The 13,508-nt window shown below is 38.9% G+C and overlaps 1 protein-coding gene and 1 long non-coding RNA gene across 2 annotated transcripts; one reads left to right on the forward strand and one right to left on the reverse strand.

Moving 5' to 3' along the window:
• The first annotated feature begins 5,537 nt into the window (after positions 1-5,537).
• On the forward strand, positions 5,538-7,635 carry LOC118115457. Its single transcript, XR_004697567.2, has 3 exons — positions 5,538-5,687; positions 6,584-6,671; positions 6,993-7,635. It is a non-coding gene; the product is annotated as an uncharacterized LOC118115457 (long non-coding RNA).
• Positions 7,636-8,275: 640 nt separating this feature from the next.
• Positions 8,276-13,450, reverse strand: LOC118115376 (lymphotoxin-alpha). Its single transcript, XM_035166480.2, has 4 exons — positions 13,163-13,450; positions 11,126-11,156; positions 10,981-11,040; positions 8,276-10,756 (listed from the first exon to the last, which is right to left on the reverse strand). Exons 1-4 carry the CDS (start codon positions 13,331-13,333, stop codon positions 10,350-10,352), a joined length of 669 nt encoding a protein of 222 aa, XP_035022371.2. The 5' UTR covers positions 13,334-13,450; the 3' UTR covers positions 8,276-10,349.
• Between the last annotated feature and the right edge of the window lie 58 nt (positions 13,451-13,508).

The following is a 13,508-nucleotide window of genomic DNA, read 5'->3' on the forward strand; positions in this document are numbered from 1 at the left end:
CAAATAAAATTGAATTGAATTGAAAACGTACTCACCACTATGCCTATGGAGGGGTGGGTGAAGTGTTTGAGTCCACAAAACACTGGAGACTGGAGTCAAACACTTCACCCACCCCTCCATTGTCATAGTGCTGAGTAGATAATAAGTGCATTTTCATTTTTCTATGAACTATCCCTTTAAGATGTCATGACCCTTCTTTGCCATTCTAAGCTCTACCCGGACTTTCTTCCCCTTTTATCCTGTTTATTATATATTTTCAGGCTCTGACATTAAAATCAAACTTAAGATTTAAAACCACAGTTGCTACCAGCCTATTTTTTAACTTAATTATGAATTTACATGTATATCTTGGTTTCGGCGCTAGGACCAGTAAAATATATATTTGATCCAGTTCCATTGTCCACCATATACAGTTTAAGCATTATGGATGTAGGGATGCAAATGTTGACCAGTTGGTCCTCCACACTGAAATATGGATTTCAGTGATACATTTAAATGTCTCAAGTGATCCTTTACTTTCCCCCCACTGTCATGAGATAACTTTTAGCAAAGTGTCTCAACAATTATTTTATGGATCAGTGTGAATTTTTGCATCCGTGTTCATGTAACATTACCATCATTTGGTTGGAGTTTGTGAACATAACTGTCAACATCACCCTCTGTGATTGGATCCTGAACTTCCTGATGAGCAGACCCTAGGCGGTGTGGATAGGCAGCACCACATCCTCCACCCTGACTCTCAACACCGGCGCCGACCCAGGGCTGTGTGCTCAGTCCTCCCCTGTACTCCCTGTTCACGCATGACTGCGTGGCCACCCACAGCTCCAACACCATCATCAAATCTGCTGATGACAGGACTGTCGTAGGCCTGATCACCGGCGACAATGAGAAGGCCTACAGAGATGAGGTCAGAGCCCTGACATCTTGGTGCAGGACAACAACCTCCATCTCAACGTCAGCAAAACATAGGAGCTGATCGTGGACTACAGGAAAAGAAAGGGAGTAGAACACGCCCCCCTCTCCATCAACAGGTCTACGGTGGAGAGAGTCAGCAGCTTCAGGTTCCTCAGGGTTCACATCAGTGAGGACCTGACCTGGACTCACCACACAGACACCATCAGGAAGACAGCCAGACAGCGGCTCTTCTTCCTCAACATGGATTCCAGGATTCTCTGCAATTTCTACAGGTGCACAATAGAGAGTATCCTGACTGGCTGCATCACCGCCTGGTATGGCAGCTGCACCGCCCTGAACAGTAAGGCTCTACAGAGGGTGGTGAAGTCTGCTCAGCACATCACCAGGACGGAGCTACACCCTCTACACCCAGTGGTGTAGGAGGAAGGCCGGAACAGGATCATTAAAGACCCCTATCACCCCAGCCATAAACTGTTCTGCCTGCTGCCGTCTGGTGGACAGTACCGTAGCATCCGGACCCGCACCACCAGGCCCAGACAGTTTCATCCCCCAGGTCATTAGATGTTTAAACTCTTCCAATCTGCAATAATTCCTCTAAATTCTGCACCTTACAATATTTGCACTACTTTTTTTAAGTGTATATTTTATTATATTTTATCTTAATAGTTTATTTTTATATATTTTATTTTTTATATTCAATTTTTTTTGCTTGTGTAATATTTTGAGCATGGCTAGAAGGGAGCCTGTGACCTATGACCCAAGCATTTCATTGCCAGCGACTGCTGAATGTAATTGTTGTGACAATAAAGTCTTGAATCTGAGTCCATACTAGTGACAAAGAGACGAAATAAAGTATAAGCAAAGCAGACATTATACGGAATAAATAATAGATTGTTTAGTGCATGTTGATGGATTCTATTCTTCAATGTATTGTACAATATTAACTGCACGAAAAGCCGAATTGTCGCCCCTACAAACGCCTGCAAACGCCCCTAATTCCTGGTAGTTAGTGCCTGTTTACAGGATGTGAAGTCCGCGTTCGCCCGTGACATAAATTGACATGAAGAGTAATAAAGCATAAATTAAATCTTCATTCCAGATAAACTTGGTAGGATGAACACAAAGTTTTCTAACTTCACTGTATCATAGACTGTACATAAAAATCTCTGCACACAACAACCAGCATGCAAACAACAACAAATGACAGTATATTCTAGAACAGCGCAGACAGCAGCCAATCAAATCATTTTTATGCAAATATAGATCCTGCCTGATATCAGATTCCGGAATGAGCCTGGAGAGAGAAAGCGGAGGCCGCCGCTGAACCTGGTGAGATCATCTGGTGTACTCCCCTTTAGAATTGCAGTGACTATAGCTCTGGCTGCTGTGATTCAGGAGGTAGAGTGGGTCGTCCACTATCCAGAAGGTCGTCTGCTCAATCCCTGTCTCCCCCATTCCTTGTGCTGCGGTGTCCTTGGGCAAGATACTGAACCCCAAATTGCCCCTCATGGCTGTGCCGACAGAATGTGTGTGATATTGAAAGTGCTGATGAACTGTAACGCCGGGTTCACACCAGACGCGGAAGCGCCCCGAAGCGCCCCGAAGCGCCGCGCCGCGCCGCGCAGTTCTCTGGCGCGCAGCTGCCTGGCTGTTCACACCGGACGCGCATTTCTCCACGCCGGTCAGCCCGCGATTCTGCTTTCTCCGCTGGTTGTTGTATGCTCCGTTCAATGTAAGGGTTCGGGGGTAAATGATGATGGTCTTCATAGCCCCCCCACCCCTCTCTTTCTCTCTCTGTCTGTCTGCTTGTAGTGGATGGGCAGATGGGGAAATTTAATAATGTGAGGGGAAAAATCTGGGAAATTTTAACTCTAGGACAACAGAAGGGAAATCCAAAGTATGGGATGCATATTTGATCATTTATATAATATAAAATATGTCATTTATATCGTTTAAAATAATTTTTCAGTGTGTTTCCTGGCGAGCTCGCGGCGAGCGGAAAAAATTGAGCTGACGCCGAAACCCAATTGAGTAACATGGGGGCGGAAAGGAGGCGCCCGGCTTTTCTTGGCGCGGCGCGGCGCTTCCGCGTCCGGTGTGAACCAAGAAAAGCGCTATATAAATACAGACCATATATAACCATACATGTTGTGTTCCTCAATCAGGAAGCTGTGGCTAATTGTTGTTATTATGGTGATGGCACCAAAACCAACTGTCAAATGTTAAAAACAGTGTAGTGAAGCAGAAGCAAAACAAATGGTACTATCAGTCACATTTATATCATTCATTTCAATGATAAGTGTGTTGATGCTGTGTGTTTGTCATGTTTCTCTGCACAATCCAGTACTATCCATCCATCCATCATCACAGAGGCTTAAGTGCCTTATATAACAGTTAACATATTCTTTGACCAGTTCAGTATCTATTATAAACATAAAAATATTGTCAGTCACATAATTGTAATCATAATTGCATCATATCTCCAGAAAGAACTTATTTTGTGAGGATCCCCATGTGCCCCAAGGCCACCTAGGTGACGTGATCTCTCCTGTGGGTCCTGGGTGTATCCCAGAGGCTCCACCCATGTGGTTGTGGCCAATGTCTGTTTGCTCTTTTCATTTTGGGGCAGGCACTGCAAGCTCCTGCACTTCCGAATGGTTGTTGTTTTCCCCCTCTAGTTTATTTGACATATATGCGGAATGAAGATCAACCAGTAATTCAAATGTTTTTGTTCCGATGTCTTGTGGCGAGACACTCTCCCAGAACAGACCGATACCAAGCCAGTTTCACTGCAGCATGGCTCTAACAGATGAGACTGTGGTTGTGCTGTGCAGCCTCCCATGTGAATGTGTGGAACTGTGGGTGTAAGTGCTGACATCACTGACAAGTCAAAATCCCCCAGGACATTTTAGGAGACATGCACTCACATACATCAAACAGCACTTGTGTTATCATTAACTCACACAGTGATGGTTGTAAATCATCAGGGCTAATCATTATTGGCGACTGGAGGAGCTGGGGATAGAATTACTAGAAGATGAGTTAATGTATGTGATTTTGTGATTCATAAATATTATTGAATTGGTGCAGGCTTTTTGAATTACACATTGAAAGTTCATCACAGAAGGCTTCCCATAATCCTATTATATTTCCACAGGTTGTGCAGTGAAGTAATGACCATGACCAAGAATTTGTGATTTCCCTTGTAATGTAATGGCATCATTTCAATTCCCAGGTCAGTTTTAGTTGAAGTATTTTAATGAATCAAACTGCACTGTTAAAAATCCAACTTTCATTTTTTGGCCTAAAGAAGTATTTAAAGTTTTTATAACTTTGAAATATAAATTATTAACATCTAAGGCCAATACTTAAGTCAGTCCAGCAAAAAATGGCATTTAGTTAGTCCAACAAAAATAAGTGAGTTATTGCTACATATACCTTTATGTTGCGAGCTAATACAAATGAGTGAAAGTTCTGATAACTCATGTGTCTTTGTTGTGAAACGCGGGAAAGCCAACTTTCCAAGTTGGAGGTCGTCACTTGAATGCCCCACCCCAGTGTCATTGCGGTGGAGCTGGTGTCCACACGGGTATGTAATAACCTACTTTTATTAAGTGTGTCAGAATTATTATTTAGAGTTATATGGTGTAATAACTTAGCTAATGAATAAGGTTGGAATTATCTTTGAAAATGTTACGTGCTTTAAGTGCGATGCCTATCGTTTGGTCAGACTACAACTCTCAATTAAAAAAAGTTGATTAAGCATAATTTTGAGGATTTTTTAAATTAGTAGTAATTAATTACTTAAATTATTATTTAAGATAAAATGGGTGAGAAATTTACAGCTGAAATCCACCTATAAGCCTTGTTTTACCATTGTTATTTTGTCATAATTTGGGATCACTCACAACTTAACTAAAGGACATTATTCAGTGAGTATATTTATATTGCTTTTGAATTTTTTATTAAAAGCTACAACCAGTTTGGTATGTGTCTGTAATGATAATTGTTCGAAATGTTGTGGTAATGCAGAGTTTTTGTCAAATAATAATCACATTTTCTTGGAGGACGACATCTTGACCAAGTGAACACCCCCATCTCAACCACATCACCTAACCCCTCGAGAAACCAAGGGATAAAATACCATTATTGTTGTTTACTTCCTACAAAGAAGAGTGGCTTGTGTCTGTACAAGTTACAATTTAAAATTAACCTCCTCAATTCCTTCTCCAGATGAGCTTTGGTACAACTGAATGCATGAGTGGATGGGTCAGAATACACTATAGTGTGTTGAGTGGTGACTTTAATAAATAATAATTTAAATAATTAATTGTCTCAGAAAAATTTACATTTAGATTCTTCTTCTTCTGTTTGCTTTGCTAATTTCCAACAAATTTTGTCTTTCAGATTGAAATGAATGCAGCGCAAATTCTGCAACTTCATTCACGCCAATGACACACTAAACACTACCGCCTTCATCGCAGCCCATGGTGTCAGAGGTTCAGGAGAGGTGGTTTTGCGAAGCAGAGGTAAGCAGCTGAGTAAACAATATATTATGTGTTTCTGATATAGTCGTTACAAAAAAATTATTGTTTTCTTTTTTTTTTTTCAACAGATAAAGGAAGAGTTTTATCGGACCACCAACAAGAACCTGATAGACAGCTTCAGAGCAGCCATTCATCAACACCCCCCGAGGCTCCTAAGACTCTATCGGGCAAGGAGGAGCTTTTCCGCCAGAAATGGACATCCTACTTAACAGACTGGATGAAGAGGTACATTTTAGAATCATTTCATAATTCTTGACATTATGGACATGTATGTATAACAAGTAATTCGGAGAAAGTGTGATTTCTTTTTTTTTTCCTATAATGAAGTTGCACTAATCAGTATTTTTGTATAAACAATGGGTCAAATGTAAGGTGTTGCTTGTAGTGACAAATCCTCAGAACGAACCCACTGTTCACTACCTAAGAAACAGACAAAGATGTGATGTAGTGGTAAAGAAAGTGAAACAGCTAGCTAATATATTTACAGTTTTCAGTGTAACAATTTTTCCCAAATGGCCTGCTTGGCCAGTTTTACCAAATGTACCAAAGGTAGGAAGGAATATTAGAGTCCCAGTACTACTTGCAAATTAAAACTATTTATTCACATTCAACATTCACAAATATTTTTCTTAATGTGAGTAAGTATGTTTATATACAGAGATAAGCACAGTGCAAATGGTCAGTGTAGGAATAGTGATTGACTCCCTATTAACACACTCAGACAAACATTCTCTGTCTTACACATGATTGGATGACGCAGGGAATAAGTCTTATAAAATTAGAGCATATTTACAGTAGTTCTTTACTTTTTATCATTTTTATATTATTTGGCTGGCACTGGGCCATTGGTTATTAATGCCCTGATTTATATAAAGTTTTTGAAGACCAATCGTACTTAAAATTTGTACATTTTACTTGCATTCAGCAGGTATTTGCTGAATGGGAGAATTAGCAACTTTACTAGGCCATGTAAACAATGTATGTTTGTTGAGTTAATGCAGCTTTAACATAATTTTATTGAACCCTATAACACAACTGAACATGTTTTAATGCTTGCTCCTAGCTTTTGTCATGTTAGTTACATAATGGTGTAATGTTTCGCCCAACTATGTTTATTTCAGACATCTGACTTGATGACAAACTGCAGCCTTGAAGGGCCTTCCCTTGTATCTCCGCGACAGTCCCGAGAAGCTGTTCAGGACTTGTCTTGTGAGTAGCTATTTGTACAAATTATATATATACAAGATTTTTAGAATCCTGTTCTTAAGTTTGACTTCAACGTTTACTATCCATCCCTGTACTTTCTGGAGCAATGATTTTCATAGTTTATACTGTATATAGGGGTGTCTTAATTTTTGGTTGTGAGATAAAAATGTCAATATGTCAAGAATATCAATTTATTCTAAGTTAAACATTTGTTTCATTCTTTTAAGTAATGGCTTATTATCATCCAAACTAATTCAATCACAAATTATTTTTCAGTTTGATTTACTAAACATGTGTTTGTCATTTCCTGTCTGTTATTGCAAGGCAACTGACCCAGATGAGGAGCAAACAAAGGGCCTCGTTGCGGTGTCCTCACTGTGTTGGAGGAGGTTGATGGCACTGTCGTGAACGTCGCTGTTATTATCGAGGAAAACATCATCCTTCAGGATCTTCCTGACCTGCCAGCCGCTTTTGCTTACCTCTTTGGACTGATCTACTCTCTAAACCTTCAGTACCCAAAAGAAGTGAGGCACACTTTTGAAACCATTCAAAAGATTTTCATGGAACTTGGAAAGGATCTTCCTGCAAGGGTCAGGTCCTTTAAAAACAAACTGCTTCAGTAAAGTCATTTCTACTTCTGCAATCTCAGGCTGTAACAGTGAATATTTTATTGCTTGATTGTTGACAAACCACTGTAGCAGCAACCAGCCTGGACAAAAAGCAGAGGTTTAGCAGTGGAATAGGACTTGAAGGGTAGCGTCTTGCCCAGTGTTTAATGTGAAATTTTAAAAGTGTACGTTTTAGACCCTGCAGTACATGCACATCTTTTGTGTAGCTAGTTAGCTGGTGATGTTGAATCTGGGACATTTTTAAATCCCAGAAGAGATTTAACTTTCACTTGGATTGTCACAAACACTCTACCTCTAACTTCTTTTCTCTATTTCTTTATTTCTTTATTTTCTCCCCACCTGCCCATCAGTTGGTCAATTGTACCATGTTATGTTGAGAATGACATGTTAGGATAAAGTTGTGTAACAATTTACATTTTCTGATAATTTTGAGACTGATAGTTCTGAATTTAAGATGCTTTGTGTGTTATTGTCTGACAGATTCGTCAGTTCCACAGCTAAAGTGACGGTGTACATGCTATGTGAATACATCACCACAATTTGTGATGCGTGATAGTATAAAAACAGGTTATGTGGTAAGACTGGGACAGTTCTGGATCTCAGCAGTTCCAATTTACTTGACCTTGTTGGAAAGGTTTGAACTCAATAAACAGAGTTTCAAATGTTAAAGTTGCATTTGTAATTAATTACACATCTAATGGAAATGAATTGAACTCGTTACCTTAAATTTTGATTGTACAATTTTACGTTACTCCACTAATCAGACTGAAATTTAGTGGATTGAATTACTCTTAGAATAAAGTCGACATTAAAAGTTTGAATTAAGGTTGTTAAAGTCTAAAATAATAAGTTACTTCAACTTGAAGTGGATTTAACAGAAGTAAGGATTTTAAGTTATTACAATTAAGAATTATAAGTTATATCCACCCTAATCAATTTGCACAACAGCAACTCGAAATAAAAAGCAAGAATCTTTGGCCTTGTTAAATCATTTTATATAACACAACAGCAACTTACAAAAATAGAGAAAGTTCTTCCCATACATTATGTATTGTATGATAATATTATATTATATATCAGTTTACAATGAACCCCACAGTGAAACAAATCCATCAACACACATGCCTTTGTAATCCATCACCACATTTATGACATCGTATTTTGTCACATAATAATACTAAGACACTGAATACAGTCCTGTAGCCTTGACCTCACTTGTTATGAAATCTTCTGAAAAGTTGATTGAAAAGGAACTTCTGGACAGCACAGAACATTTCTGAAGTTCCAATATACAGGAGAGTTCAGGGTCTGAACCATCACTCTGCTGCTGATTCACATGCCTGTTGAGCGTTTCAGGTTGGACACTAACATTGCTGGCTAGATCTTGGACTTCCTCACCAAGTGATCTCTCAGAGTGAGAGTTGCTCAACATTTCTCTGGACTAACTCCAACATCAACTTTATTTCGTCCCCAGACTGCATGCTGCAGTGACATTGAAAACTGTCACATACAAGTTTGCAGGTGACAGAGTTTTTTAGCCAAATGAAGGAGGTAAAATGTTATATGGTCCTAATACAGATAATTATTAAAGAAAAAGGCAATTTTAAATATTATGAAAAAACCCAAGGATATATATGTTGATTTTAGACATCATGACTCTAAAACTAATAATAATAATACAACTGCTACTCCTTCATACACAACAGGTTTAATTTGCTCTAAATTCTTGGCTTTTACAAAGCATTCTATTTGATGCAGCTCTTCTACTGACGCCATGCCTGGGTCAACCAGACACTGCTCATGTGGACATAACGCTGTTTTAAATATGATTCTACATCATTCTGAAGACAACATCAATTGCAATACTTTCCAACATTCCAACACAAAGCACATCTACGGTAGCAATCTTTACTTAGTCACTGGTGAAAGTCATTCTGCATGTATCAACTAATAATAGCCCAGCAGGTTATAAACCTGATTAGTCATACCACAAATATTTTACCATGGCAGCAGGACAGAATGGGTGTGCTAGGTTTTGTGTGTTTATTTGTGTTAGCCTGCCTGTTAAATATTGTTCAACTATTCGGACCTTCCTTATCAAACCCTCTAAGTTGCCTAGCTACACATTGTAATGCATGAACAAATAATAACTGAGTGATTCAGCCTTGTATTGTTTTGCCAACCAGACAAGCTTACATACATAGTTACATGGTATGTACTGAATAACCAATGTCCTAAAATACGTATTACTTTCAGATAAAACATGCTTGTGATATACAATGTACATGTTACTAGCAATAATTACCAATCACTTGACTAGTAAACATTGATTGCATTTCCAACCCCTAACCTGAGCTGAGAGGGATAGACCATGTGATATGAATGCCTGTGAAGTCCAAATAGAGACAGGGCTCACTATATCCTGTGAGCACAACAATTCACATTATCCTTTCAAAGGATTAAACTCTCACAGCAACAAAAGACCTGAAATTCCTAATTGTCTCTACAGTATCCACCTTAGACAAAACAGGTATTTCTAAGTGCATCTAGCTTTTAACGACCCAACAGCACAAAACTAACATTGTGAATGCTGTCGAATTTTCCCTATATAATGAATCCTAATGCTTCGGGTGACCTTCTGAGGTTACATCTTGTAGACAAGAAATGTCAAAATCTAATCGGCAGATACCCATGATATCTCTCAGCACTCTCAAGCTTAAACCTTTACTATTTCTGCTTGCAATCTGTTTTTGAGGCTGTGAAATGTCAGAAAATACATACTAACATGCACCACTATTTCCAGATCCCAATGTTACCTCCTCAAATTGGTCGCTTTATTTGACCAACATATCACATTCCATTGCAAATCAGAATCATATTCAGTTGACAAACAAATGAAACAGAGAAAAACTTGACTACCTTGGTTTAGACTTTTCCTTACCTGTAATAATTAAGGACAACCATAACTTCACTGGTTTTCTGAGGGTTTTATGGAGCGGAGGGTACAGGCAAACTAAAGATTCATTTGGATGGTTCTAGCTGTCTGAGCAGATTACTGAGCTAGAAGTTCAGCACCGAAGAACACCAGCTTTTCATCTTCTACAATAAGTCTATGGTTCGATGATGTCACATGTAGTCTGCTGTTAGCCTCCAGCTTAAACAAACCAGCCGTATAAATGGATTTACGCCATTGCTTCATGCTACAATTCACTGTGTCGACTGATGACAGCAAAGGCACACTGTCATTGTAACTATCATGTATATAAAACACATTGTTAGAAAGTCTCAGGTCATCGAGGCACACATCCACACCCTCATAGGTGATCTGCAGGAAGACTCTGTAGATGCCGTCTCTGGGCACCACAAGCTTCTCATTGTAGTAGTTGAAACCTCCATGACAGTAGGCAAATCCCAACTCACTCTCCCATTTAAGGTATTGGCTATTAATGTTACTGCCAACTGGAGGTGAGAATAAGAGCAGAAAGAAAGGCATTATTTCCATTTACTGATTGTACATATATATATATATATATATATATATATATATATATATATATATATATATATAGATAGATAGAGAGAGAGAGAGAGAGAGAGAGAGAGAGAGAGAGAGAGAGAGAGAGAGAGATACTAAAAAAGGCTAGTCTTGCAATTACCTTACCCTAATGCACGTAATGTTTTACCTGTTAGCATGGCACTTGGATTCGTGAAGTTTATGATTTGCTGCTGTTTGAGGTGGATGCCTAAGGAGAGATTCAAACAGTGATGTTTCACACATCTTGCCTGGTCACAAGTCAATCTCACTAGATAACTGAACAAGATGTTTACCTGATGAATGACTGTCAGGCTGCTTCATAAGCTGTAGGGGAAAAAACATTTCATTTGGTAATACTTACAGGCATGGTACAAACATTTTAATAACACAGACCAAAAACCCACTATGATAAATGCAATAACAAATACTATGTACAATGTAAAAACATAAGTTATTGTTTCATTTGAATATCAATAAAACTGACCCCACTTACTATAACAATATATTATAGTAAGTAAATATTACACACTGGCTAATCCAAGCTGTGTCTGGGGCATAAAGTGATCATGTGAGAAAATACATTGCAAATGTCTTGTCATTGTGGGAACGCTTTAGTTTAATGCTATACAAAATAAATCTGTAAGATGCATATGTGGACAAACAGAGAGAAATAAATACAAGAAGAATTGTTGAAATATTTAGGGGAAAGAACAAAATATAAAATATTTTTTAATTCAACGGTTTTACATTTTTTTGTTTTTTTATTCCATGTTTATTTTCTTGTGATAGAGCTTTATTCATTTTTAAAGCATAGACACACAACATGATGGAATCCCGTTACTAAGCACAGAAACCAACAGAATTACAAGATGGCGCTGTTCTGTCCCTCTCTGAATCCAGGCTGTTTTAAACTTCTTTAAAAAATCACTGTTCTGACTATTGACATAGTTGTGTTGGTCAACAGTTGTGAGCATGAGCATGATGCAGAGAACGGTTCATTATACCATGAACTGTGCCATTAACAACATGAGGGAGCTTACACAACACACATATCCTCATCAAACATTATACACAGATCAGCAGCAGCTAGAAATCAGGGGCGCCGCTAGAGATTTTGGGCCCTAGAAAGAATATTATACTGGACGCCCCCCAGGCAAACCTAAACCCCCACCTGGAAAACCCAATTGATGATCTGTAGTTAAATAATAGAGGATATGAAAGAAGAATGTAAGAAAGAAAACCAAAATGTGTGCTAGAACAACCCTACATGAGCTACATAAGCACTCTTCAACAGCTAGATAACCACTCCATATAAATACACATGTTCAAAGTGACTAATGGACTTTGTTGTGCAATAGAGATAGACAATATATATGAAAACGTTTTTTTCACACAATAGTGAATTTTACATCAACAAATTAGTGATAACATGCTGCATGGAGATGGATGCATACAAATTAGAAAAGGGTAGTTAGTATAACCTGCTAGTAAATGTATCCTAATTTCGATTGGGTGTTATTTATTCAAATAGATCTTTGAAAGATCAGTTTATTTACATTGTTCAAATGTTCTGCTTCTTAACTTTTTTCTCCCAGCTGTTGTGACTTAAATTTCAAAAGCCAAACATGAATGTTTGCGAAACTTTCTGTACCTGTTTCAAAATAAAAGCTCTCCAGCGTTTTTGTTGATTCAATCCACTCGTTTGTTTAAAAAAAGCTTTTATTCTGAAATATTTGCATGAGATGCACGGCTTCATACTGTATTGTAATGGTATTTATTTCAGTATATACGGCTAGTTTTATACAAGGAAATACATTAGTTACACCAGAAACTTCACAAAAAGGCTGTAGTTATATTAAAAGTTCACGTAAAGAACTTCAGGTGATGGGCAGTAGGCTCGCTCTCTCGCTCTCTCTCTCTCTCTGTCAAAGATTGATGACACAGAACTTATTATGGAGACTGAACAACAGCCAGAGCTCTGCCAGTGTGAACAGCAGCTGTGACTCTGCAGCAGCTGCAGCTAGCTAGGTGTCAGTTCAGCTTCTGTCTGATTGTAGCACCTACAAGGCTGAACCATGCAGTCAACAGAGAGAGGGGGGTTCCTTTCATTTATAAGTTGTTAATAGATTAAAAAATATATATATTTTTAATTACAGTAACTAACTAATAATAACAATAATAGTGTTCTCTGAGGGCCCCCCTGTTCTGGGCCCCTGGCCGTGTCGATAAGCATCTAACTGGACGCCTGAGTGAGCTGAGAACAAACCAGGGCTGTGTAAACAGTGTGTGGATGTTACCTGTCCGTCCGGAGAAGGGTCACAACTACTTACCCCAAACACGAGCAGCAGACCCACGGCTGCTGAGGTGAGGAGGAGGAGCACCACGACTGAAATCGGAGCCATTAGCAGGCGGCTCTTCTTTTTCAGGCGGACAACTTGAGTGAAAGTGGTTTGATAATGAACTCCTCTGTCAGCAACGCAGTGGCACACGCATTCCTCCATGCTGCTTGTTTCGTATTCACGCACCAGTCGACCTCCATTTATCAGCGCCTGTCGCCCACGTTGCAAACCTCTGCCGCTGCTGTGTGGGAATGTCGTGACTCAATCACGAAAGTGACATCATTGCCACAGCATGTTGTTACACATGTTTGGGCGCAACATCTCCTGAGGTATAATA

The sequence above is a fragment of the Hippoglossus stenolepis genome, chromosome 9, assembly GCF_022539355.2.
Source record: "Hippoglossus stenolepis isolate QCI-W04-F060 chromosome 9, HSTE1.2, whole genome shotgun sequence".
Taxonomy (NCBI): domain Eukaryota; kingdom Metazoa; phylum Chordata; class Actinopteri; order Pleuronectiformes; family Pleuronectidae; genus Hippoglossus; species Hippoglossus stenolepis.

Coding starts and splice junctions, on each gene's coding strand:
- LOC118115376 (XM_035166480.2), bottom strand. CDS start 13,333: ATGGAGGAATGCGTGTGCCACTGCGTTGCTGACAGAGGAGTTCATTAT. Junction 11,157..13,162: donor GTCTGCTGCTCGTGTTTGGG/GTAAGTAGTTGT, acceptor TTTCCCCTACAG/CTTATGAAGCAGCCTGACAG. Junction 11,041..11,125: donor GCCTGACAGTCATTCATCAG/GTAAACATCTTG, acceptor ATCTCTCCTTAG/GCATCCACCTCAAACAGCAG.